At 48.8% G+C, this 25,051-nt stretch overlaps 1 protein-coding gene across 1 annotated transcript in view; it reads left to right on the top strand.

The window, feature by feature from the left end:
* SMYD3 (SET and MYND domain containing 3) overlaps nucleotides 1–25,051 on the top strand; it is a 754,642-nt gene that overhangs the window by 597,838 nt on the left and 131,753 nt on the right. The window contains exons 9-10 of the mRNA XM_047754787.1: nucleotides 13,236–13,323; nucleotides 20,260–20,434. Of these exons, the coding sequence (XP_047610743.1) occupies nucleotides 13,236–13,323; nucleotides 20,260–20,434 (263 nt within the window). The remainder of the gene's footprint in view (nucleotides 1–13,235; nucleotides 13,324–20,259; nucleotides 20,435–25,051) is intronic.

Below are 25,051 nucleotides of genomic sequence, written 5' to 3'. Positions count from 1 at the left end.
CTTCTATCCAGGACTCATTATCTGACATCGTTAGTGTGGACCCCGATTAAACAATCCCTTGGTTTGAGATCGAGGAGTAAATACTCCGACGTGCTTGCTTTAGCAGATAAGCAAACACCGTGTTCTCGTGTGAGTTTGGAATGTTGCCCACTCTAAATCATTATCCATTCAAGTGCTACGGGGGATGTGAGAATTAGATAATCATTGTCAAGTTCCTGGGTTGGCAGAGGGCAGGTACTGGGCTGGATCTCATCTTTGTTCAGTCGTCCGCATACTCTCTCTGCTCTGCCCGGCGTTATTTTATATGTGAGAAAAAGCAGCTTAAAAGAGAATGAAGGGAAAAAAACCTAGAATGAAGGCATCTGTAATCGGTGGCACAACTGCAAATTCCAAAGGCGCTCTCATAAGAATCTCAGGTCTCTCTTCACACAGCAGCCACCACGTCACAGGTGACTAATGGAGGGGAAGGATGCGCTTCCATTGCCATGGTAACCTTCATCAGGTTCTCACCTGGGGACGCGGAGCCGGGAGGCCCCGTGAGCCTCAGGCGCCCAGCTGGCCTGCAGCAGAGCTGGGATGGGGGCCGCAGCCGCCTTGTTCTTCCACTTCGTGCTGCTGCCTGCCATGCACTCCCAGGAGCACAGGACCACATCATGCTGCTGCTCATCCTGTTTACAAAGGTCTCCGGAGGAGCTGCGTCTGGCTGATGCTAACCATCGATCTTAGCACGGTGCCCCCTACACCTAACTTGAATCTGTTGTGCTGCGTGCGCTGTGCCATCGAGTATGTGCCTCTTGTGGAAAGTGAAAGCAGCCGATCCTAAGGCCAGACAGGCGGAGGCGTGCCAGAAAGGAGGAGGTGAGGGCCGCGGTTAGCGACTCCATGAAAACCAAGCCTGCCCTGAAAGTGCCATTCGGACAATTTTTCCCAGTCTCCAACCTCCCAGCTCGTGGTGTTTCCACAACAAGGTTGGCAGGACGCCGCGGGGAGCTGCAACTACAGCTCCAGCTCCAGATGGTTTTGTGAGTTTACAGCTTCTCAAAACCATCCAGGAGTTCCCATCATGGCGCAGCAGAAACAAATATGACTAGTAGCCATGAGGACACAGGTTCGATCCCCAGCCTCGCTTAGTGGGTTAAGGATCCAGCGTGGCTGTGGCTGTGGTGTAGGCCAGCAGCTGCAGCTGGGATTCGACCCCTAGTCTGGGAACCTCCATTTACCACAGGTGTGGCCCTAAAAAGGGAAAAAAAAAAAAAAAACCCAAACCAAAAACTAAACATCAAAGCCCGTCTCTGTGCGAATTCTGCTTAAATGTGCTTCTGCAGAGTCAGGAGCCTTCTGCTTCGTTATGAGTTCTCAGGAGGATAGCTGTCTAGTTTGGGACTGAGAGGGATGGAGTAGGCACAGGTGATTGTGGTCCCAGTTGGGGATTATAGATAAAGAGGAAAACCTGGGGGCTGTTGGGAGCCCACTGTAAGTTCAAGAAAGCCATCGGAACAGGGCAGCCTGGCTTGACTAGTGAAAGTGGGAGAATTGCCTCAGGTCGTTGGTGGGGAGATGGGATGAGGCCTTCATTCATTTTCAGACCAAGGGCCTGAGTTTGAGGACCGCCCTTCAGCTGATTTGAATACACACCTTACAGGATACCAAGGAGGAGCTACTACTCCCAGAAAGGAAGAGGCGGGTTTTTCCAATCCCCACGCCCCGGGGCTGATAAAACTGTGGTCCACGGATCCTCGATCCTCGGGCAGAGAGAACTTCTGTGCCTGCCCGCTTGTAGCTCTTACAAGCGTCGTATCCTAATAAGTCTCTTTCTTTCCTGTCACTTTGTCTCTTGCTGAATTCCTTCTGCGCGGAGCCTTGAAGAACCTGAACCTCAGTGAGTCCAGATACAGGTAACTCGAATTTAAAACAGTGGGTTTAAAACAAACTAACATACAAAAAAACATGGGTTTAAGTCCCCAGTCTGGTTTTAGGCTGGGTTCAGGCCGTTAGTGCTGTCAGTTTCAGGAGGTGGGTGCTAGGAAATGTCTGCTTTCTCAGTATTTTCACGTAGCCTTTGTATATCAGCCTTTGTATATCAGCCAGTCATGCTAGTTTTCCACGGTGTTGCGTTAAGGGCAGATTTCCAGCCAGTACCACTGACAAGGTAGGCCTTCAAATTCTCCCAAGTATGGATGCCAGCTGGTCTTTTTTTTTTTTTTTTTCCACTTTTTAAGGCCGCACCTGTAGCATATGGAAGTTCCCAGGCTAGGGGTTGAATCGGAGCTACAGCTGTCAGCCTATACCACAGCCACAGCAACATGGTATCTGAGCCATGTCTGCAACCTATACCACAGCTCATGGCAACACCAAATCCTTAACCCACTGAGTGAGGCCGGGGATCCAATCTGCATCCTTATAGATACAAGTCGGGTTCATTTAGACTTCGCCACAGTAAGGACTCCGGAGCTGTTTTTTATTTCCTGGAAATTGACCTGTTTTTTTATAAGCAAATGAGCTTAGGTCTCTGAGAAGGGGTTTTAATCCCTGGGACAGAAGGTCCAACACAGAGGGTGGAGGTGTGGAGGTTGTAGCTGGTAAAAGCCTCTGATGGTTCTCAGTGTTCCAGCTTTCCACACTTAAGGCTTTGGCCATGTTTCTGAAGCCATGAAGGGGACTCTCACCTTCCTTCTGGCAGTTCTGTGTTCCTGGACATTTAACCTTGACCCCGCAGTTGGTTCCCCAGCCTGTGGAAATCTGAGTTGCCATGGAGTCCTGAGGGGTACAGCTGAATAAGCGTGGGCAGGTGCTGGCAGCTGCCATGGGAACAGAAAGTCCCACAGCGGATAGTGGAACTACGCTGCTGGAGGCCTCGGTTGCTTCATGAACATGAGCCCTTGTTGGCTTGATACTCCTGGTGGACCAGATGGTCCTCACCTGGACCTGAGGGAGGGCCGGAGAAGGCTTGCCAGCCAGAGAAGAAAACATCTATTCTGCGGTCAGCCAGCTCTGGGGGTGCGAGGGGCCAGAGGCTGGAGCTTTGGGCTCCTGGGGGACCCAGAGCTTAGAGCCCTGCTGGATTCAGCTTGTGCCCAGCCCTGCAGGTGCTGAGATCTCACCTTTTTCTGAAAGGAGATGGAAGAAAGAACCTTTGCCAGGTGATTTTATTCGGGCTATGGACTGGGAATAGCACCTTTTCACCTGCATCTGAGTGGGACCTGTTGCTGTAGTTACCATGGGACCACCACACCCCCACAGCCCCCGCCAGAGGAAGGTGCACCCAGAGGATTGCGTCCCTGGAGGTCAGATGTTCTTAGTGCCTGAGAGGCATTTGTCTGGATGACTAAGCTGAGGAAGGGGTAACAGAGGGGGTGAAAGATGCAGAGATCGGGGCGTGGCAGCGTGGTTCTGGATTGCACGGCGAGTCAATGCCCCCACTCCGTTCGGGTAAGACTGTTTTCCTTCCCCCCACCCAGCAAAACAAACCCCAGTCAGGGATGGGAACTAAAAACTCAAACCACTGTGCCATTGGTGACATGCGGGCTGCTGGAGGGTGTCCAGGTCGGAGTTAGAAAGGGCATCCACTCAGAGGGTTATTACCACTGAAAATCTTAGCTTCGGGAGGTTACGGATCTTGCCACGTGACACAGCTGCGGAGCAGAGATTCTCTTTATAACTAAATCCAGTGTTCCTTTCACTAAGTTCTAATTACTGTGTTTTGTTTTGTTTTGTTTTTAATTTTAAGATGCACCCAAGGCACATGGAGGTTCCCAGGCTAGGGTTTGAATCAGAGCTACAGCTACCCGTCTACACCACAGCAACGCCAGATTTGACCCACGTCTGTAACCTACACCACAGTTCATGGCAATGCCAGGTCCTTAACCCATTGAGCCAGGCCAGGGATTGAACCTGCGACCTCGTGGATATTCATCAGGTTCCTCTCTGCTGCACCCCGACGGAAACTCCATTCTCGGGTTCTGTTGCTTGTTAATTGCTCATTCGAGCCTTCCGCCAGCTGAACGTGCTTCAGGTTGGGAACCTCTTTTTCCTCTTCCCTAGGCCATGATGCCCCATTGACTGGTCTGTGGTTGATGGGATAATCATGAAAGCTCTATTTTTAACCACTATTTTTCCACTTGATGAAAGAGCCACTTTTCCCCTCCAGTTAAATCTGAAATGTTTTCAGTTTTTTTCCGAAGGAGGTGGAAATTGGTTCCAGCAGAGATGTTTCCTGTGAATCCTGAAGGTTTTGAATGGTGGCGGATGTTAATATTAGACCCAGTTTAGTATCCGAGAACCGGAGCACCTCAATTGAAAGCCCTGCAAATTAAATTTGGTTTCCTTCCTAATTTTGAAGCGGGACTTCTCAATCTCTCTCTTGAGTGCAGTCACTGTATTTGAACCTCATTTTGCTTGAGAAACAAAACACAAAAGAACTTCTTTTTGCAAGACCCTCAAATTATTGAATCGCAAGAAAAGTTTGTAAGTGTATGAGAAATTTTATTTCCCTCCTAGCCTCATCTCTCTCTGATCCAATCTAATTCTGGTTTGCATGAGGCTCAGATACCAGGAAGTACTGGAAAGCAGATCGCCTTTCTCTCTTTCCTTTTAATGTGAAATTAATCTAACCGAGAGTTTCAACATCAAACACTTGTAAGCCAAGCGAACACACCTGTTCAGGTGGTCCAGAGGCAGAGTCGGTCTGGATGGCTGCATCTGATGCTTGAGACTGATAGACCCATTGGTCGTTTTAACAAGGGTGTGCTCAGCTGGTCTTGCTGGATTCCAGCCTTGCCCTATGGAAGACACGCAGGACTTGTAACAGTAACCAGCTGGCAGGGATGCTTCTGAAACCCAGAGAGAACAGTGGGCCACTTGAATGTCTTGGTGTGGATTTTATGTAGTGCATTATCTCATCTCATCTGTTTTTTTTTTTTTTGCTCTTGGAATAACTTTAGGATATTGATTTAACGGCTATGTATGGGGGCACCTAGATGGCCTCAGGGATCCAGCCGTGGGTAGATGGCGCAGGGACCTCTCTGCTGACTTGAGCGACAGGAGGCTCGGGATGATGGTGGAGGTAGAAGCCGGGAAAGTCCACAGAGCTCACTCCTGGATGGGCTCGATACTGTTGTCCGAGAGTACAGGTCCTCGGCTAGTGTTGGGGTTCTTTTTTTTTTCTTTTTAGGGCCACACCTTGGGCATATGACCCCCGGCTAGGGGTTGAATCCGAACCACATCTGTGACCTACACCACAGCCACAGCAACACCAGATTCGAGCTGCATCAGTGACCTACACTACAGCTCACGGCAACACCAGATCCTTAACCCACTGAGCAAGGCCAAGGATTGATCTCACAACCTCATGGATATTTATCAGGTTCTTAACCCACTGAGCCACAGCAGGAACTCTTTTTTTTTTTCCCCTTTAAGTGTGGGATTTCTTATGCTGGCGGTAGAGATCACACTTAGGTTCTAGACCAATGTCTGAGCATTTGGTAAATACCAACATTTACAGTGAGAACACATCATTTTCCAACATAATTACCATAGTGCGATATTAGAGACAAGTCAAGGTAGGACTTGGGGTGAAAGCATGGAGTGAAAAGAACACTCTTCTTTTTCCTTGGGTGAGATTGTCATTGTGACTGTTGTGGAATTAAGGCATTTTATTCATATAAGACTGGACTATAGATTGTAGAAGATCACTCCTCTCTGCATTCATTTACTCTGTTACCAAAGGTTTACTGAATGAATAATACTGTGCCAGCCCTGGGAGTAGATAGGATTAGGTTGTGGTCCCTCAAGGTGTTCTGAGCCTAGTTGAGGAAACAGATTTTTTCCTTTTTTTTTTTTTTCTTTCGATTTTTAGGGCTGCACCTGTGGCATATGGAGGTTCCCAGGCTAGGGGTCCAATCAGAGATGCAGCTGCCGGCCTACACCAGAGCCACAGCAACTTGGAAGCTGAGCTGCGTCTGCAACCTACACCACAGCTCACAGCAATGCCAGATCCTTAGCTCCCTGAGCGAGGCCAGGAATCGAACCCACGTCCTCATGGATACTAGTCAGGTTTGTTAATTGCTGGAGCACAATGGTGACTCCAACAGTTGATGATTAATGACCTGGTGGTGCTAAGACACAGGTACGCAGGGGCTCAGGAGGGCTGGGCTACCTCACAGGGCAGATGGAGACGATTTCTTGAGTACATTGGACACTGGATCCTAAAGGGACCAATGGGAAGAAAGCTGGAGAAACTGATGGAAAGAGCGGCAAGCTGCAATCCAACTCCTTAGAGAATCAAAGGAAATGATCCAGCCTGAAAGAGAAGCTGGCTTGGCAAGTCAGGTAGAGCCAGAGATGGGTTGGATTTGGGTGGGGCTGTGAGAGGAGAGAAGGGAGGTGAAGGAGAAGGAATCTGGTGTCAAGAGCAATAACTCACTTGTGGGGAGCCTGCACCCGGCCGCAGTTAGTGGGGCAGGTGAGAAGCTTGAGTGGTCAGAGGGAGAAAGGCAGGAGGCCAGTTCTTACCCAAACCCTGAGGACAGTGGGCACAGTTCCGCCTGTGATGAACTACGTCCATGTTTGTATTGTTTAAAATTGACACACCTTTTGAATGATTATTTTGTCCATTATAGCTGGTTTACAGTGTGCTGTCCATTTTGTACTGTACAGCCAAGTGACCCAGTCACATCCATATATACATTCTTTTTCTCACATTAGCCTCCATCATGCTCCATCCTAGTTGACTAGATGGAGTTCCCAGTGCTACCCAGCGGGTTCTCAGTGCTTATCTACCCCAAAGGCAATAGTTTGTATTCATTAACCCCAGACTCCCCGTCCATCCCACTCCCTTCCCCTCCCCCTTGCAACCACGAGTCTTTTCTCCAAGTCCATGATTTTCTTTTCTGTGGAAAGGTTCATTGGTGTCATATATTAGATTCCAGATAGAAGTGATTATCATATGGTATTTGGCTTTCTCCTGACTTACTTCAATTTAGCATGAGAGAAAAATGACACACTTTTTTTTTTTTTGCCTTTTCTAGGGCCGCTTCCCATGGCATATGGAGGTTCCCAGGCTAGGGGTCTCAAGGGAGCTGTAGCCACCGGCCAACTCCAGAGCCACAGCAACGTGGGATCCGAGCCGCGTCTGTGATCTACACCACAGCTGATGGCAACGCTGGATCCTTAACCTACTGAGCAAGGGCAGGGGACTGAACCCGCAACCTCATGGTTCCTAGTCGGATTTGTTTCCTCTGCACCATGATGGGAACTCCTGAAGACACACTTTTTAAGGACTTTGCTGGAGCTTGTAGGAGGACATGGTCACCAGAGGTAGAGGTGGCATTGAACTGCTTCAGCCTCTCAGTGGTCATCAGACCGACTTTTCTTTTTCCTGGTGAGGGAGCTGGTGCCAGACAGGGGAGCGCTGGGCTGGGGACACAAGGTGGTCAGAACAGAGGAACTCTTGGTGCTGGAACCAACATGTTCTTAATTCTTATCATTTCCTGGCAGAGTGAACTTTTTCAGGAATCCTGCTTAGAGTCAGAATTATTTTTATCATTTGTAGAAAACTCAGCAATGGCCTATTTGATTTTTAGTATATATTAAAATACACATTTATGTATAAAATGTTCTCCACCTACTGAAAACAAATTTCAGGACTCACCCATTCAAGCCCCTTTTATTGTATTTTTTTTCTGTCTTTTTAGAGCTACACCTGTGGCATATGGAGGTTCCCAAGCTAGGGGTCGAATTGGAGCTGTAGCCGCCGGCCTACACCACAACCACCGCAATGCCAGATCCGAGCTGCATCTGTGACCTACACCGCATCTCACCGTAATGCCGGCTCCTTATTAACCCACTGAGCAAGGCCAGGGATCGAACCTGCGTCCTCATGGACACTAGTCAGACTGGTTTCCGCTGGCCACAATGGGAACTCTTCAAGCCCCTTTTACCTAGTATAGCAGAAATTGAATTCAAAAAGGAACTTTTTTCCCTAAATAACTTTGTCCTAAATGATCACAGGTATCTTTGATATATTTGGATAAGAAATAATGAAATGTACTAATTCCATGCCTTCAGGGACTGAAAAAAGAGCATAATAATTTACTCATATGTCCACATTGAAAAAGTTGAAGATTTAAGTTATGCTCCTCTGCGTATATCACACACCCACCCACCCACCCACACGCACACACACCCCTCTGAAGGGTCTCTTCCTACGCTTGGTGTGGGGATAGGGGGCCAGTCACCTTGTAGGGGTAGTTTGGGGAGAGGGGCTCGAGTGGATCCGGAGGCTCAGGAGGTGGCAGTGAGGGTGGTGACGGGAGAGTGGATGGGTACGGTTGGTGATTGCAGCTTTGTCCAACTCCAATATGAAGTGTTCCCAAGAGCTATTGTTTTCTGAATGTTTGGAAACAGTTTCAAAGCTTGCCTCTTTTCTGGTAAGTGGGTTGAGCCTGAGGCTTTATTTAGAGAGCAGCTAATCAGATTATGGGGGGGATTTAGTTGTGAATCTAGTTCCCAGACGAAACTGTTCTTGGGCCGTGGTCTCACTCTGCTTGGTGGACAGATACATGTTCCACCGTGGCTTCCATGTTGAAGGATTTGATTGCCCTTTTCCACCTGCCAAGACTAGGAAGATGGTAGTTGAATATATGGTGAGCTCACTGTCTCACCCGAACGCGTTTCACCTCTTAAGCAAGCCTAGGAGCAAAACAAAGTCCAATTAAACACAAAGATAGTGGGGAAAGCATGGCTCTGAAGCCAGACAGACTTGGCTCTTAGCTCTGGCATTTAGGGGCAAAACGACATGGCTCGCAGTTACTTAAGCTTTAGGACTATCTTGTGCTCTGTAAATTGTAAGCAGGGATGCTCTCCAAGGATGGTGAGCACAACTGAAGTCCATGCACGAGTCATCCACGTCATTATCAAATAAATGTTAATTTTCTTCTTGCAGATCCATTCTCCAGATGTGTGACTGAGCATTTGTTACCGACATCGTTCTATGCTAGGTATTGGGGAGAAGCAAGATCGAAAACCATTAAGACCTTGATGTAAACAGCTCCGAAATGGGGAAGACATGACACACACACAACCTACAGCCCAGAACTCTGTCCGCACCAGCTCCCTTGCTGCTCCTGGAACATTCAGGCACGCTCCTGCCTCTGCACTGCAGGATTTACTGTTCCCTCTCCCTAGAATGCTTATCCCCTGCTCTTTCACCTCTTCCTTCACTCATGCCATCCTCTTGGCAGGGCCTTCTCGATCACTCAACTCCCAGTGGTTCTTTCCTCCAACTGTTGGGTGTTCTGTCATCTCAGGCTCCTCCAGCGTCTCAGTATCAACACGGCGATTGTCCACTGTCTTTACCGCGCTCTCCTCAGTACCCAGAACCATGCCAAGTAGGCATCAGTCGATGTTAACTGAGCAGATGAGTGATCGCATTCATTAACCAGGTGCCAGAAGGGGCTTGGGCCACGTTCCAGTGGCCAAAAGGATAGCAGTGTGTTAGGGACTGTATTGGTTTCCTGTGGCTGCTGTAAGAGATCATCAGCAAATTAGTGACTTAACACAAATTCATTATTACGGTTTTGTAGGTCAGAGCCCTGATCCAGGTCTCCCTGGGCCACAATCAAGCTCTTGGCAGGGCTAGGTTCTTTCTGGAGGCTCCGGGGGAGAATCCGTTTCCCTGCCTTTTCCAGCTTCTGGGGGCTGCCTCTGTTCCTTGGTCTATGGGCTCCTCCCTCCTTCTTTAAAGCCAACGAAGGCAGTTTAAGTCCTCACCCGTTGCTGTGAGCTTCTCTTTTGCCTCCTTCCATTGTGATTCCAGTGGGCGGGCCTGGCTAGTCACTCTCCTTACTTTACGGTCAGCTGACCCACAATCTCAGTCCTGCTTACGTCTTAATTCCCATTTGCCGTGTAACCTAACAGATTCCACAGGTTCTGGGGGCTCGGGACGTGGACGTCTGTGGGGATCCATTATTCTGCCTACCGTAGAGTCTAACAAGCAAGATGTTGAGCCTAGAGCCTAAGGTTGGAGAGGAAAATTGATCAAGAAGGGCATGTTTGTTGAGATTTAATAGGTGGGCTTTAGGAGTTCTCTTGTGGTGCAGCAGGTTAAGGATCCATCTTGACCCTGCAGCGGCTTGGGTACTGATGTGGCACAGGTTTGACCACTGGCTCAGGAATGTCCATAAGCTGCAGGTGCGGCCAAAAAAAAAGAACTAGATGGGCTTTACCTGGGAAGCACACACTAGGCAGTCACTAAAGACTTTGAAGTGATTGGTGGAACTGAGGCTTCAGGAGATGAAGATGGACTTAGAACAGGTGTTTGGAGGGAGATTGGTGTTTACCTTTTAAAAAGCAATTGATTTTTATTTCTTCTACATACAGAAAGCTAGATTCTTATTTCCTGGAGTTGCTGTCGTGGTGCAGCAGAAACAAATCTGACTAGGAACCATGAGTTTTCAGGTTCGATCCCTGGCCTCGCTCTGTGGGTTAAGGGTGCTGCGTTACCGTGAGTTGTGGTGTAGGTTGCAGACGTGCAGTTTGGATCCAGTGTTGCTGTGGCTGTGGGGTAGGCCGGCAGCTGTATCTCCAATTAGACCCCTAGCCTGGGAAATTCCACAGGTTGCAGGTGTGGCCCTAAAAAAAAGGCAGAAAAAAAGAAATTTCCTAAAAGTGGCAGGTTCCACTTCTGGTGTCTTATGCATATGTACAAAACATGAGCTTAGAAACTCATAAAGCCCTGTTACCCAGACAAACTCACACTCACACATCCTCACCCACTGCCACAAACTCTTCTTGGGATCTCTTTTCTGTGGTTCTCAGTGGTGCTCATTTTCTCCCCCTGCCCTGGCACCCCTGAGGGACAAGGGCTTATCTGCTGTGCGAGTGGTTCTCACAGGGGTCATTCTGTAAACCTCCCCCTAGGGCACAGAAGAATCTCCAGGGAGAGACTCTAGTTAGAAAAAGGCTCCCTCCTTTGCCTTGATTGTCCCCCCCCCCCCCATGGCCATGATTAGATGTAACTTCCTAGAATGGTTCTCCCTGGCATCCACTAAGGACTAACAGATATTGAACACCTGTTTTGAGGTTTTTGTTTTTTTTTTTTTAAAGGCTGCATGTGTGGCATATGGAAGTTCCCAGGCTAGGGGTCGAATTGGAGCTGTAGCCACCGGCCTATACCACAGCAACACAGGATCTGAGCCTCATCTGTGACTTACACCACAGCTCACAGCAGTGCCAGATCCTGAACCCACTGAGCCAGGCCAGGGATCAAACCCCATCACCATGGATCCTAGTCGGGTTCATTACCACTGAGCCACAATGGGAACTCTGAACACCTGGCTTTTGAATAGAGTCTGATGAGAATTTCTTATCCTTTGATTAGCCTCTTTAAAGCAGTGCTGTCCAGTAGAACTTTCTTTGATGATAAAACTTTTCTGTATCTGTGCTCCCCAATATGACAGCCACAGCTACGTGCACCTCTTGAGTTCTTGAAATGCAGAAGTACAAGATAAAATAGAGGACTAGAGAGGGGACAGGCAGTTAATCAATGGTAACTCCTACTTTCATTTTGAATTGTTTCTTAAACTATTTTTGTTTGTTTTTGCAGGAGTCAGAATGGTTCATATGGTGTAACTATTCATTGTTTACCTATTTTGATTGATAACTCCATTGGATTAGTGTTATCTGATAAATGATTCTCTTCTGTTCTCCAGATTATATAATATATGCATAAGTGTATATATTATGCATAATATACATGCATAATTATATATGTATGCATGATATGTTCTTATGCATGCCTATATAATAATAAGTGTATGTACATATGCATGCTTTATTGAGATATAATTCACATATGATATAATTCAGTCTGTTAAAGTGTATAACTTAGCAGCTTTTGGTATACTCACAGTTGTGTAACCATCACTGTGATTGATTTTATTTTATTTTTTGTCTTTTTGCCATTTCTTGGGCCGCTCCCGTGGCATATGGAGGTTCCCAGGCTAGGGGTCCAATCAGAGCTGTACCCACCGGCCTACGCCAGAGCTACAGCCACGCGGGATCCGAGCCACATCTGCAACCTACACCACAGCTCACGGCAACGCCGGATCCTTAACCCGCTGAGCAAGGCCAGGGATCGAACCCGCAACTTCATGGTTCCTAGTCCGATTCGTTAACCACTGAGCCATGATGATGGGAACTCCTGTGATTGAGTTCAGAACATGTTCATCATCCCACCAAAACTCATTAGCCATCACTCCCCAGTCCTCCCCACCCACCAACCCCTGCCCTAGCCATTTACTAATCTGTTTGCCTATCTCTATGGATTGATCTGTTGTGAACATTTCGTATTGGTAGAATCATACAATATTTGTGTATAGCTACTTTCACTTACCATGGTGTGTTAAGGTTCATCCATGCTGTAGCACGTATTCACACCTCGTTTCTTCTCATTGTCAGCTGGCATCCCGTTGTGTGCCTGTGCCACATTGTGTTTATCCATTCTTCAGTTGATGGACATTTGGGTGGTGTCCACTTTACTTGCTGCTCTGATTAATGCTGCTGTGAACATTTATGCATAAGTTATTGTGTGAACATGTATTTTCATTTCTGTTGCAAATATACCTGAGGAGTAGAATGGTTATAAACAATTCTACATTGAATTTTTAGAGGAGCTGCCAGTCTGTTTTCCAAAGCGGCTGTGCCATTTTACATTCCTCCCAGTAATGTTTGAGGGTTCCACTTTCTCCACAACCTTACCACCCGCATGGGTTACTATCTGTCTTTTTGATTATAGCCATCCTATTAGGTGTGAAGTGTTATCTCCTTTGGTTTTGAGTTGTATTTCCTTTTTTTTTTTGCTTTTTAAGGCTGAACCCACCATGTAGTATGCAAGTTCCCAGGCTAGGGGTCGAATCGGAGCTGTATCTACCACAGCCACAGCAACTTGGGATCCGAGCTGCATCTACAGCCTGCACCACAGCTCACAGCAACACTGGGTCCTTAACCCACTGATCAGGAATTGATACCCACATCCTCATGGATGCTATTCATCTCTGCTCTACCACAAGGGAACTCCTTGATTTTTGTATTTCCTTGATGGCTAATAATGTTAGCATCTTTTCATGCACTTATTGGCTGTTTGTATATCTTCTTTGGAGAAATGTCTCTTCAGATCCTTTGCCCATGTTTTAATTGAGGCATTTTTCTCTGCTGTTCTTTTCATTTGGCCTGAGCAGGATGCTGACATGCTGACCGGTGATGAACAAGTATGGAAGGAAGTGCAAGAATCCCTGAAAAAAATTGAAGAACTGAAGGCACATTGGAGTATCCTTTGACCTGTGGATTGAGTGGTACTGTGTGATTGCTTCCCTATTGATCAGAGCCTGGTATTAATGATCCCAGTCCAGGCTTTGACCTCTCCATGAACCGGTGAGCTTCATTCTCTTACATGGTCTCAGGCTGCCTTCCTGACTCCAGGCTAACAATTTTGGTAATGTCTCGGCTGGCTTGTGGTGAGGTCAGCACAGATTCCTCGACCCCGTTAGATGGTAATCAAAACTCAGAGCCAGTATCACAGGACAGTAAGGTGTGCTCTCTGTATATGTACGAGGTAGCAAATTTCTGGATTCCCTTCTTCTCATAACCTACGCCTCTAAAAAGTACACTTAGAATCCTTATCATTTGATGACTGTTGTCTACCATGTCCGCAGTGGCCATGGGAGTTGCTGCACAATGAATTTTCTTGGCATAAATAGTAAGGACCATGAAAGGGTCAAATCTCAGAGGAAGAAGAGACCACTGATGATGGAGGGAAGCCTCCATCAATGGGATACCTTGTGAAAGGTAGCCCAAGTTAGGGAAAGGGTTTGGATAAGCAGAGTCTGAGAAGGAGTCACTTCCGGTAGAGGACTTAGTTGGGGCAAAAATGTGACAAAAGGACACCAGAAGGTAAGAAGGAAGAAACCCAGGTAGGTAAAAAAAGATCATGAAAGGCCTTCAGATGCCTTGGGTAAATCATATCTCGAGCACTAGGAAACTCCACAAATGAGCTTTCTAGTCTACTGTGTTCTTTAAAGAATTGTAAGGAGCAGGGGAGGCAGCGTGACAAGTGTTCCTGTTTTTAAAGATGAATTAAGTAATATCTGCAATCTGTAGCCCAGTGGGTGGTTTGTTTGTTGTTAGCAAGTTTTGGGAAAGAATCTAGGATTGGGGAGCTCCCATTGCGGCTCAGCGGAAACAAATCTGACTAGCATCCATGAGGACGCAGGTTCAATCCATGGCCTCGCTCAGTGGGTTAAGGATCCAACGTTGCTGTGAGCTATGGTGTAGGTTGCAGACGTGGCTTGGATCTGGCATGGTTGTGGCTGTGGCTTAGGGCAGAGGCTACAGGTCCAATTCGACCCCTCGCCTGGTAACTTCCATATGCCATGGGTGCAGCCCTAAAAAAAGAAAAAAAAAAAAGAAGAATCTAGAATTGGCTACTATAGGAACGGAAGGGAAGGTGGGGTCACCAGGATGCTGCTCAGGGTTCACTAAGAGCCAGCGAGTGAGCAGAGTCATGACTTTCTTTGGTAAAGATGTGGAGATAGCAGTAGATTTCAGAAAGAGATTTGATTAAACAGGAGCCAAGAAATGTGTGCTATGCTGGCCTTACCAGACGTCTCACTAAATGGTTGAATAGCCCTCCTGAAAAAGTGATGCTTCGTGGCCCATTGTTCCTGTGGAGGGCTCTGTTCCCATCCCAGTCCTCTTCCACTTTTGATTCTGTCCCTTGAATGAGGCTCTTCACATCCCAAAGGGCTATGGGTAGGGGGTGGCAGAGATGGGATGATAGAATCAGGAGCCCAAAAGATCTTTGAAGGTCTCAATGACGCAATGATGCCCGAGTCTAAAAAGGTGAACTTCGACCAGACTGTGTCTCACATCTCCTATTTGCGCCCCACAGTTCAAGGGCAAAAATACAGAGAACAGCTTAGCAACAGAACTGATGCGTTTCAGGATTTTAGAAAACAGCAAAATTGGGTAAAGTTTAAGAGTATGGTATAATCCCCCTAAAGCTACTATGACCTACTGCAGTCTGGGGCTGCATGAAGAGAATTAGAGAAGAGAACATGAGAAAGATCGTAGGGTTGGTCTGATCGTATCTGGAATTTTCTCTTCAGCTTGAGGGAGGCATATTCAGAGGGATGGCGAAAAAGGAAAAGAACTGGAATGAAACCAGTATCAAGATGGAATTGGAACCCCTGTCTGTAGGCAGGATGGGATATGCTGAGAAAACAGTCAGAAGTGAGGGCAAGAGGGCTGTTTGTGGGCTCAAAGAGCTGTTTCTCTGCAGAGAAGACTTTTCTGTGTGTCCCATGCAAGGATGATCCAGCTACGGATCAGGCTCCAAGGGACGAAGCTGTCCTGAAAACTAACCCTGTGCTGGGTGTTTTGTAACCCGCCTTACCGTCCAGACAGGATGAAGAAGACACAACCCTGCACTCACAACCCTCACACGCAGCAGGGTACTAAATACTTAAACTAATATTTGAGGGGGGTGTTGCTGCTGTGGCGCCACGGGATTGGTGGCGTCTTGGGAGTGCTGGGACACAGGTTCGATTCCTGGCCTGGCACAGTGGGTTAAGGATCCGGTGTTGCCGCAGCTGCGGCTCAGGTTGAGACTGCAGCTCAGATCTGATCCCTGGCCTGGGAGCTCCATATGCCACAGGGCAGCCAAAAAAGAAAAATAAAACATTTGAGGGGTATCAGAGGCACAGCAGTTTGCTTGGGGAAGTGAAGGAGGTTCACAGAGGAGGCGACTGCTGTAGAGTTGCAGAGTTGTGTCTGGCAGGGCTCTTAGGCCATGGCCGGGCCAGCAGTGACAGTGACAGAGGGGAGCCCCTCAGAGCCGGAGCCTGCGCATATGCGGAGAAGGTGCACACCCTGCTGTTGGGAGTGACCAGTTGTCTGTGCCAGAGAGGGGCCTGGGCGAGGCCTTGAATGCCATGCAAGGGCAACCAGACTTGACAGGCGAGGGCCCCCTGGGAACGGCTGTAAGCAGTGGAATATTGTAAGAGCCCGGGGTCCCTCCGTCTCAGAGTCTAAGGAGGGAATTAACTCCCAAGAGGATTCTCTGCCTTCCCCTTTCTCTTCGCCCCTAATCCTCGTGGTTATTTAAAAATTTGCAGAAAGGGGCCTGTGCTGCCCTTGATCGCCTCTGCTCCCCGTGGCTCCCTGCCCTGCTCGTCTCACCGGAACAAACTGACTTGTAAACACCAAGCAGATGCCAGGGACTATATTTTTGAGCAAATACATGTCAGCATTAGCTTGGGAGGAGAGCCTCTTAGTTAAAATGATTCCATTTTTTTTTGCTACCTGGGGCACCGTACAGCAGAGGTTTGCCCGGTGGGCCGGGAGACTGTTGCCAGTGTTGCGGGGGGACCTGGTTATGTGGTCCCTCCCCACTGGCTGGGGGGAAACTGGATGTGGTCCTATCACTGGCTGCATCTGGCTTTTACTTCCCAGGCTTGTCACCTCAAACCTCTGTAGAAAGCGCCAGAGCGGAGTTTCTGTCGTGGCTCAGCAGTAACGAGCTTGACCAGTGTCCAGGAGGACATGAGTTCAACCCCTGGCCTCGCTCAGTGGGTTAAGGATCTGGGATTGCCTTGGGTTGTGGTATAGGTCACAGACGTGGCTCAGATCCCCTGTTCCTGTGGCTGTGGCATAGGCCGGTGGCTGCAGCTCCGATCCGACCCCTAGCCTGGGAACCTCCATATGCCATGGGTATGGCCCTAGAAAAGGCAGGAAAAAAAAAGAGCTGAAGCATATGTACGTGAATAGGGAAATAATCCTGGAGGTCACACAACGTGATATTAAAACAGGGTACGAAGTCTTGCCACAGAAACATCTAGCATTGCGTAACAGGCAGTCATTGCGCCTGACAGCCAATCAGATCTCTAAGGCTAGAATGAAAAGCCACAGTGGTGAGCCCTGCAGAGTCTGCTACAAAACCAGTGCCCTGCTGATGTTGCTGCCTCCCCCAGCCTCTAGGGGGTACATTTAGCAAACTTTCAACCTACCGGTCAGATGAATACAAAAGAAAGTCACTAAGTCCCTTTTCTTCAAGGAATATGCCTCTTCTGAGACCAGAGTCAATGCCTCAGAGATGGGACTTGTCCTAAAATTAGAGAGTGTGTCACTACAGAAAGGGGGACGGCAAGGCCCTCAGCCATGTGTGGTGCTGCTTAAAGTTCTAACCAGGATGTCAAGCCTGTGGGGTTAGGTGTCGTGCCTCCAGGGGGCTGCTAATGAAAGAAAAATGCACTTTTGAAGAATGACTTAATTTATAAAAAGTTAACAAAGATAGGAGTTCCCACTCGTGGCTTCGTTGGTTGACTGAAAGGGTTTCCTCTTGTGTGGGCATCATGCGTCCAAGAGTGTGAATGCCAGAAGAGGTAGAGTTTGCTGGAAGGGGGCAGAGGAGCGTGGTAGCCCAGGTGCCCTGTCTCCAGCCAGGGCAGGGCATGGCGCCCCAGGACCCGAGAGGGGCCTTGGACTTGTAGGCAGGGTGGAGCAGAGCGCTGGCAGGTGTAAGAGCCGCAGAGCTGTGCCTGCGTGCAGGGAACGTGATCAGACTCCGTCCATTGAACCATTTTCCTTAAGCCCGGTCACACTCAGAGGTGGTGACACAGTAAAAGGAGGAGGGAGGCACTGATGTTCCTGCAGCATGATTCTCTGTGTGCCACTCAGTGTCCCCTGCTGTGCCTCAGGTGCCCGGGGTTCTGCCTGGCTTGGGAGAGGACCCATGAAGCTTTTGTTGTTTTTTATTACTCAATGAATTTATTACATTTATAGTTGTACAATGATCATCACAATCCAATTTTATAGGATTTCCATCCCACAACCCCAGCGCATCCCTCCACCCCTGAACTGTCTCCTTTGGAAACCATAAGTTTTTCAAAGTCTGTGAGTCACCATCTGTTCTGCAGAGAAGTTCAGTCTGTCCTTTTTTCAGATTCCACATGTCAGTGAAAGCATTGGATGTTGGTGTCTCATTGTTTGACTGACTTCACTTAGCATGATAATTTCTAGATCCATCCATGTTGCTAAAAATGCTGGGATTTCATTCCTTTTAATGGCTGAGTCATATTCCACTGTGTCTATGTACCCCATCTTCGTGATCCACTCCTCTGTCGATGGACGTTTAGGTTGTTTCCATGTCTTGGCTATTGCAAAGAGTGCTGCAGTGATCATCGGAGTACATGTGTCTTTGCGAGTCGTGGTTTTCTCTGGGTAGATGCCCAGGAGTGGGATTGCTGGATCAAATGGTAGCTCTATGTTTAGTTTTCTGAACAATCTCCATACTGTTTGCCACAGTGGTTGCACCAATTTACACTCCCACCAACAGTGTACTAGGGTTCCTTTTTCTCCACACCCTCTCAAGCGCTTATTGTCCGTAGACTTTTTGATGATGGCCATTCTGGCTGGTATAAGGTGGTAGGTACCTCAGAGTGGTTTTGAGTTGCATTTCTCTAATAATGAGTGATGTTGAACATCTTTTCATGTGTTTTTTGGCCATCCATATGTCTTCCTTGGAGAACGGTCTGTTTAGATCTTCTGCCTATTTTTTGATGGGGTTGTTTGTTTTTCTGGTATGGAGCTGCAGAAGGTGTTGATAAATTTTGGAGATGAATCCCTTGTCAGTCGATTACATTTGCAAAGATTTTCTCCCATTCTGTGGGTTGTCTTTTTGTTGTGTTTAGGGTTTCCTTTGCTGTGCAGAACCATGAAACATTTTTTAAAATGTTACAGAAGTGCAGAAGAAGTACCGTATCTTCTTTAGCTCTTACAGTGACACGAGGCTTTTCCATTTCTGGCCTACCCCAAAGCGCAGGTGACGTCCTCAGAACCTCTCATCTGACAAAGGACAGAATGCACTCAGGTTTAAATCCAGCCTTTTCTCCAGTCAGAGGCTATGCCATTTCTGTAAATCTGCACACCTTTCGCCCAGGGGGGTTCCAGCATATGGAAGCAGATGAATTTGGAGCTACACAGGTGAAGGTGAGGGAGAGATGGGAGCAGGGCCTGTTCCAGCCTAGCGTTGCCCTTGGCCTCCGCCTCACCTAACAGGGCAGTGCAGGAAAGAAGTGCTGTGAGGCCCTGGGACCTGCCCTCCCCCCTGTGCTTCCAGGGGGAGCTACCCCAGAGGGACTCGAGGCTGCAGATGCCAGGTCCTCGCTCTGACTACCCCATCAGTTTTTTTAAAAAGTCACACGGAGGCTCCCTGAGAGCAAGTTATGGCCTCATGGTTAATTGTCAAGTCAGCTCTGAAGTGACGGCTGGGGCTTCTCCCCGTCCTTTCTAAAGCATCCTTTCCCCCTGCCTACACTTTGTATACAGAAGCCACACGTTCTTGATACTATCTTTTACTTTGGGTGTTTAAAATAAGAACACCTTTGTTTGGTTAGGTATAGACTTGGATCACTTTTGCTTTATAATCAAAAAACTTAAAGTGGAAATGGATTTCTTTGAGAAGCCTCCCCTAATGAGTTGTGTTTTTGGTTTCATGTATGCCTGAGGTTCAAATGATACAAGCAAAATGAGCTCCTTTTTTTTTTCCTATTTTTTTTCTCTTTTCTTTTTTCATTTTTGGTCGCCCCACAGGATATGGAGTTCCTGGACCAGGAGTCAGATCCGAGCCGCCGGTGTGACCTAAGTCACAACTACGGCAACGCTGGATCCTTAACCCACTGTGCTGGGCCGGGGATCGACTCTGCAACCCAGCACTTCCAAGACACTGCTGATCCTGTTGTACCACAATGGGAACTCCAAAATAAGGTTCTTTTAAAAGAGGAATCTCTTTAAAGCATCTTTAATCTCAGATCGGTTGTGAAACAGAAGCCAACAGAGTAAATAAGTCTGTTAAACTGAACTTCATCTTTCATTCAGTGTAATAAACAGCTGCATGCATCTCATGCCTGGGTTTAAGGAGAATACATGTAAGAGTGTGAAGCCAGAGTGGTTCTCAATAAATCTTAATCCCCCAGAGCATCGGCTTGGCTGGGAGATGGTTTGTTGATGTAAACAGAATTTCCTTCTCTGAGACACCACTTAGGTGTTTTTGTTTCTCAAGTGTGTTTGCAGGCAGCTCATCTGTGCAAAATAATGGCGCTTCCTTCCCTCCTGCGCCAGGAGCTCTTCAGTCTTTTAGAGAATCTCATTTTACTTTTGTGTTTTTCCTGATGAAGACAATGAATCCTTAACTGAGGTTAATAACAGAGTGGGAGCAGGTTCTGGCCATGTGCCAGACGATCATAAGCAGCAATGCCGAGCGGCTTCCTGATATCAACATCTACCAGCTGAAGGTGCTCGACTGTGCCATGGACGCCTGCATCAACCTGGGGCTGCTGGAGGAGGCGCTCTTCTACGGCATGCGGACCATGGAGCCGTACAGGTGAGTCCCAGGGAGGGGGCTGCAGTCAGACCTACAGGGTCTTCACTCGGGGCAAAGGCCAGACAGCGTGACGTCATTCCGATCGCTACTGCTTTACATGGAGCGCGTTCCATCCGCTTCTCAATCAGGGAGTAAAACCGCTTCTCAATCAGGGAGTAAAACCGAACCTTGTCTCGCTCGCTCGCTCGGTTGTGCGTTTATCGTTTACACCTCACTTGCAAAGTTCCTTCTGCGGGTTGGGCACTGTGGGTGTGTCCAGACTAATGAGAGGCCATCTCCACGCGGAGCCAGGGGGTGCTAAGATGTGCTGCTGGAGATGGCAGAGGCAAGTCCACAGCGCTGGGGAGCAGAGAGGCGGGTAGTTCTGCAGTAGCTGGGGGGCGTGGCTATCATTAGCTCCACCCCCACCCCCGCCTCCTTGCAGGGGAGCGTGGCCCTGTGGGACACTCAGTCTGGCTGACAGCGGCGCTGGTTTCTTCCGCTTTTCAGGGCTTCGTGGTTCCCAGGGGGCCTTCCCTTGAATCATGTGGCCTCATAACCCTCTTTGGAGGAGACAGCCCTGCTCAAATATGTCATGGAGTCCAGTGAAGGAACAATTGCTAATCCATTGTTTCCTGACTGGCTCCTCCAGACCAGCAGGTGTTTTGCTCCTAGATGTTCTGGTAACTCAGAGGAGCTTTGGGAGGGAGGGCAGTATGGAAGAGCCGAGAATCTGGTGCTGGTGGGTGTGGGACCCTGGTTTGCAGTGGGCTAGGACCTACCTTTGGAAGACGAGATAGACCTGTGCACAGGAAAGGCCACAGAGACTTAACATGCCGTCATCTGGGGTTGGAGTAGCCGTCTCCAGCCCAGAACAAGGTCACTCACCTTGAGGAAGGTGCCCTGAAACATCTGGGACTGGGGAGGGTTGTGGGGGTGTCCCTGGGGAGGAGGGCCACCATTCTGGGCGGAGCTTGAGTTGCCCAGATCTGAAGATCATGCAAACATGACATTGGCCCTAAGAGGATGAGCAGAGGGACTTCAGGTCTAGACCTGTGTGACATGGAGCTACAGGCAGGGGAGTGGTCCTCAGGGAGGGTGAGTGGCGGGGGCAGAGCTCTGGGGATGGCCTGTCCCCGCTTGAGGGGGAGCCTTAGAAGACAGCTGAGGGGGGAAGTTACCAGGATCTGCTGGAGAAGAGCAGAAACAAGTCCAGAGTCTCAGATAGCAGTTCATGCAAAGGTGGAAGCCGGAAATGGTGCATGGATCGGGAGGCCAGGCCTGGGCCCGGAGCTCGGTGCAGGCAGAGAAGAGCCTGAAGATGGCATGGTCCCATCAGCCAGGTGCATGCCAGAAGCCCACGGGCCAGCCGTGGCACTGGGGTGACCGGGAGGGTGTTTTCAGAGCCTCTCTAGGTGGTTTCTTCCACTGCCTTGTGGTTGAGCAGCTTAGGAATCCAGACTGTGAGTCAGCTGTAATCAAGCGGAGAGGAGATCGCCCTGGGGGCCGAGACTGTAGACGTTCCCAGGAGCCTGAACCGTCTGCGAGGTATGATGAATCTTGTGGGTTCTCAGAAAATACGAAGTGAATGCAAAGCGATAAGGCTGCGTGCGTTCTCTGAGCCTCTGTGTTGCAACCCAGAGGCGGGCTGGGGACGGTTGGCGTCACCTCTGTGAACTTGGGGCTCGCTCTCAGGAAGCCAGACCGCAGGTGGCTGGGTGAGGGGATGGATGCCGTCCAGGAGTCGGACACGAAAATGCGCCTTCCTCCGGAGCCCTGGGTGACTCCAGGCCCCGTGCTGCTGGCTGGTGCTGGCTGTGCCCTGACCCTACCCCCCCTCCCTTCCCCTCCCCCCTCCTCCTCCCCCTCTCCCTCGCCCCCCTCCCTTTCCCTCCCCCTCGCCCCCCCTTCCTTTACCACCCAGGCCCCCTCCCCCCGCACAGCATGTCCGTGGTCCCCCGCGTCCTTAAGAAGGCCGCACGCCTTTGAGGGTCCTCGTTTCTCCGAATCTTCTTTCCCTGTACCCATCAAGGCTTCTCTCAGGGACCTTCCTACCTCTCCCTTAACCAGCAGTCGCCCAGAGTCAACGAGGCCTTTCTCATAGGCCAGGCAGAGTCCATGGAACGTCCTCCACGGTGTTTGAGAAACTCTGGGTTATGTCTTCCCGGCGTTTTTGCGGGTCGAGAACCCTCTGGAAGTAAACACACGCGCGGTTCTTAGGAGGGTGACCCGGGTCCCCCCCCGCGGTTCTTTTCCCTGGAGCTTGTTGAGGGCTTGTTCTGCGGTGTTTCGGGAAATCCAGTCTGCACTGATCCACCTCATGTGAGTGAGATCCGAACCGTTGGCTTTCTGAGTCACAGCAGAGGCAAGAGCTGTGTGCAGTCCAGACCAACAGAGTCAAGAGACAGCAGAGCAGGGAGGCCGTAGCTGTTGGCCTTTGTCCACTTAAGCTCGGGCAAAAGCGAAAATAGGAGCCTGAGGATCCCATGCCCTGCAAGCTGCCCCCCCTCCCCCCAGAGTGTGGGCAGGAGTCCAGAGGTGGGCCCTGGTTTTCGGCCCAGGTGTGCACGAGGAAACCAGGCCATGGGCCGTCAGCCGTCTACATGGCCTCCTGGCCAGTGCTCTGGGCGGGCTCTGTGTCCCCCTGCAGCCGAGGACGTGTACAGTTAGGCCCCAGTTACTGCAAGGTGACTGGATTGCCATCCGCTGTAATAGTGTTATCATGTTAATATACTGCTTGCAACAACTAGAGTGAGGTCAAGGCTCTAAGGGATGACTTTGTCCCTCCTGACCTTGGCTTGATCTTCACTGCTGCCCTTAGGGGGGAAAGTGTCCATGTTCCATTTTTATCCAAATCACCACCGCATTGCCTTCCCCACCTTTCTTGCTACTCCATCATCTATATTTGCTCATACAAGTTCTTTTTATGATGCAATACAAAATGTTGAGTTCTTTATGTTTCATAAAGCAATTTAGAAGTCATTCATATGCAGCAAAACGTATAATCTTTCATATTAGCTCATGACACTTCTGAGAGGGTCTGTGTATCTGTGATTATATACGCAGAGTCACTTAGCCCTATAAACATTCAGTGGAATGAAAACGATTTGAAGGTATTTCACAAATTTTACTTTAAAACATAATTCAGTCAAATCTCGACCGTAAGATGAATCAGTTTCCAAGTTACTTTGCTAGTTGGTAGAGTTTCGAACTTGGAAAGGGTTTCCCTACTGAGAAGGGTGTGACAGATCAGGTCGAGGTCCCCTGGTCTAGCCTGTTAAAGTCTGCTCAGCCTGTAATGTCATCAATGTAGGCTATAAACTGAGGGAAAAAAAAAGAAGAGAAAGGAATACAAAAAGAAAACTGAACATAGTTGCTGGAGTTCCGTTGTGGTTCAGTGGGTTAAGAACCTGACAAAAGGGAAAATAGGCGCCTGTGGCTCTGATGCCCTGGGAGTATCCGTGAGGATGTGGGTTCGATCCCCGACCTCCGTCAGTGGGTTAAGGATCCGGCGTTGCTGTGAGCTGTGGTGTAGGTCACAGAAGCAGTTCAGATCTAGTGTTACTGTGGCTGTGGTGTGGGTCAGCAGCTGTAGCTCTAATTTGACCCCTAGCCTGGGAACTTCCATAGGCCACGGGTGTGGCTGCAAAAAAGGAAAGAAAAAAGAAAATTGAACATAGTTGTTAAAAACTAAGATTTAAATTATGTTGAATACACATGGAACTTGATTTTCTTTAGAAGAAGACATGGTGATACAGAGACTTTTTAAGGCTTTGCAGGGGGCTTTCCATAGATCTGCACATGTTCTGTTCATTTTTGTTGTATGAATAATATATACTTTCAGGGAAGGACATTTTCCAAAGAATGGAAAGGTAAAAAGCACCTCACCTTTCACACGCCTGTCCCACTCCCTGAAGATAACCATGGCAAGTTTCTTTCTGAACTTTTCCATGGGAGGCACCTGTCTGAATAGAGTCCAAAGCCTCACGTGACTCAGTCTTGGCCAGAGGACAGGTAGGGGGGTGGAGAGGGAACATTGAAAGTAAATAAACCATCCTAACCTTTACCAGAGTCCCTCAAAGAACATGAGTGGGGGTTCCACTCAGGATAGAATTCCATATATGTTCCGAGCCCCCAGTTTGGCATTCTTCTCCGCACTGTTCTCACACCCCCAGAGCATCTCCTTTCCCTCACTCTCGACTCCCTTCCCTCAAAACTGTGCTGTTCACGTAGGTTTTTTCACTTGTCCCTCCTTTCCTTCCTTTCTGTCTCTCTCCTTCTTGTCCTTCTTGGGGAGAAATTCAGTCCCCCCAATCCTGATCTATTAAAGTGCCTCCTAGCGTGTGGATGGGGAAGGGGAGGCGAGGGGGAAGCTGGATGGGGAAGCCAGGACTCCCCCTTTGTGGGCGAGAGGAGGGAAAAATAGGGCCTCACCGTCTCATGTTCCATAACTTGCTTTGTTCACTTTCATCCTGCGCAGATTGACTCCTAAATACCTGCCTCATTCTTTTTAATAGATGTCATCTTATGAATCTATCATCATTTGTCAGTCTCTCTTCCATTTATGTTACTGTGGCAAACGGTACTGCGATTAGCACCCATGTACTGTATGTACCTTTGTGCTCGGATGTGACTCAA

The sequence above is a fragment of the Phacochoerus africanus genome, chromosome 12, assembly GCF_016906955.1.
Source record: "Phacochoerus africanus isolate WHEZ1 chromosome 12, ROS_Pafr_v1, whole genome shotgun sequence".
NCBI lineage: Eukaryota > Metazoa > Chordata > Mammalia > Artiodactyla > Suidae > Phacochoerus > Phacochoerus africanus.
This window is presented reverse-complemented; position numbering and strand designations above follow the sequence as displayed.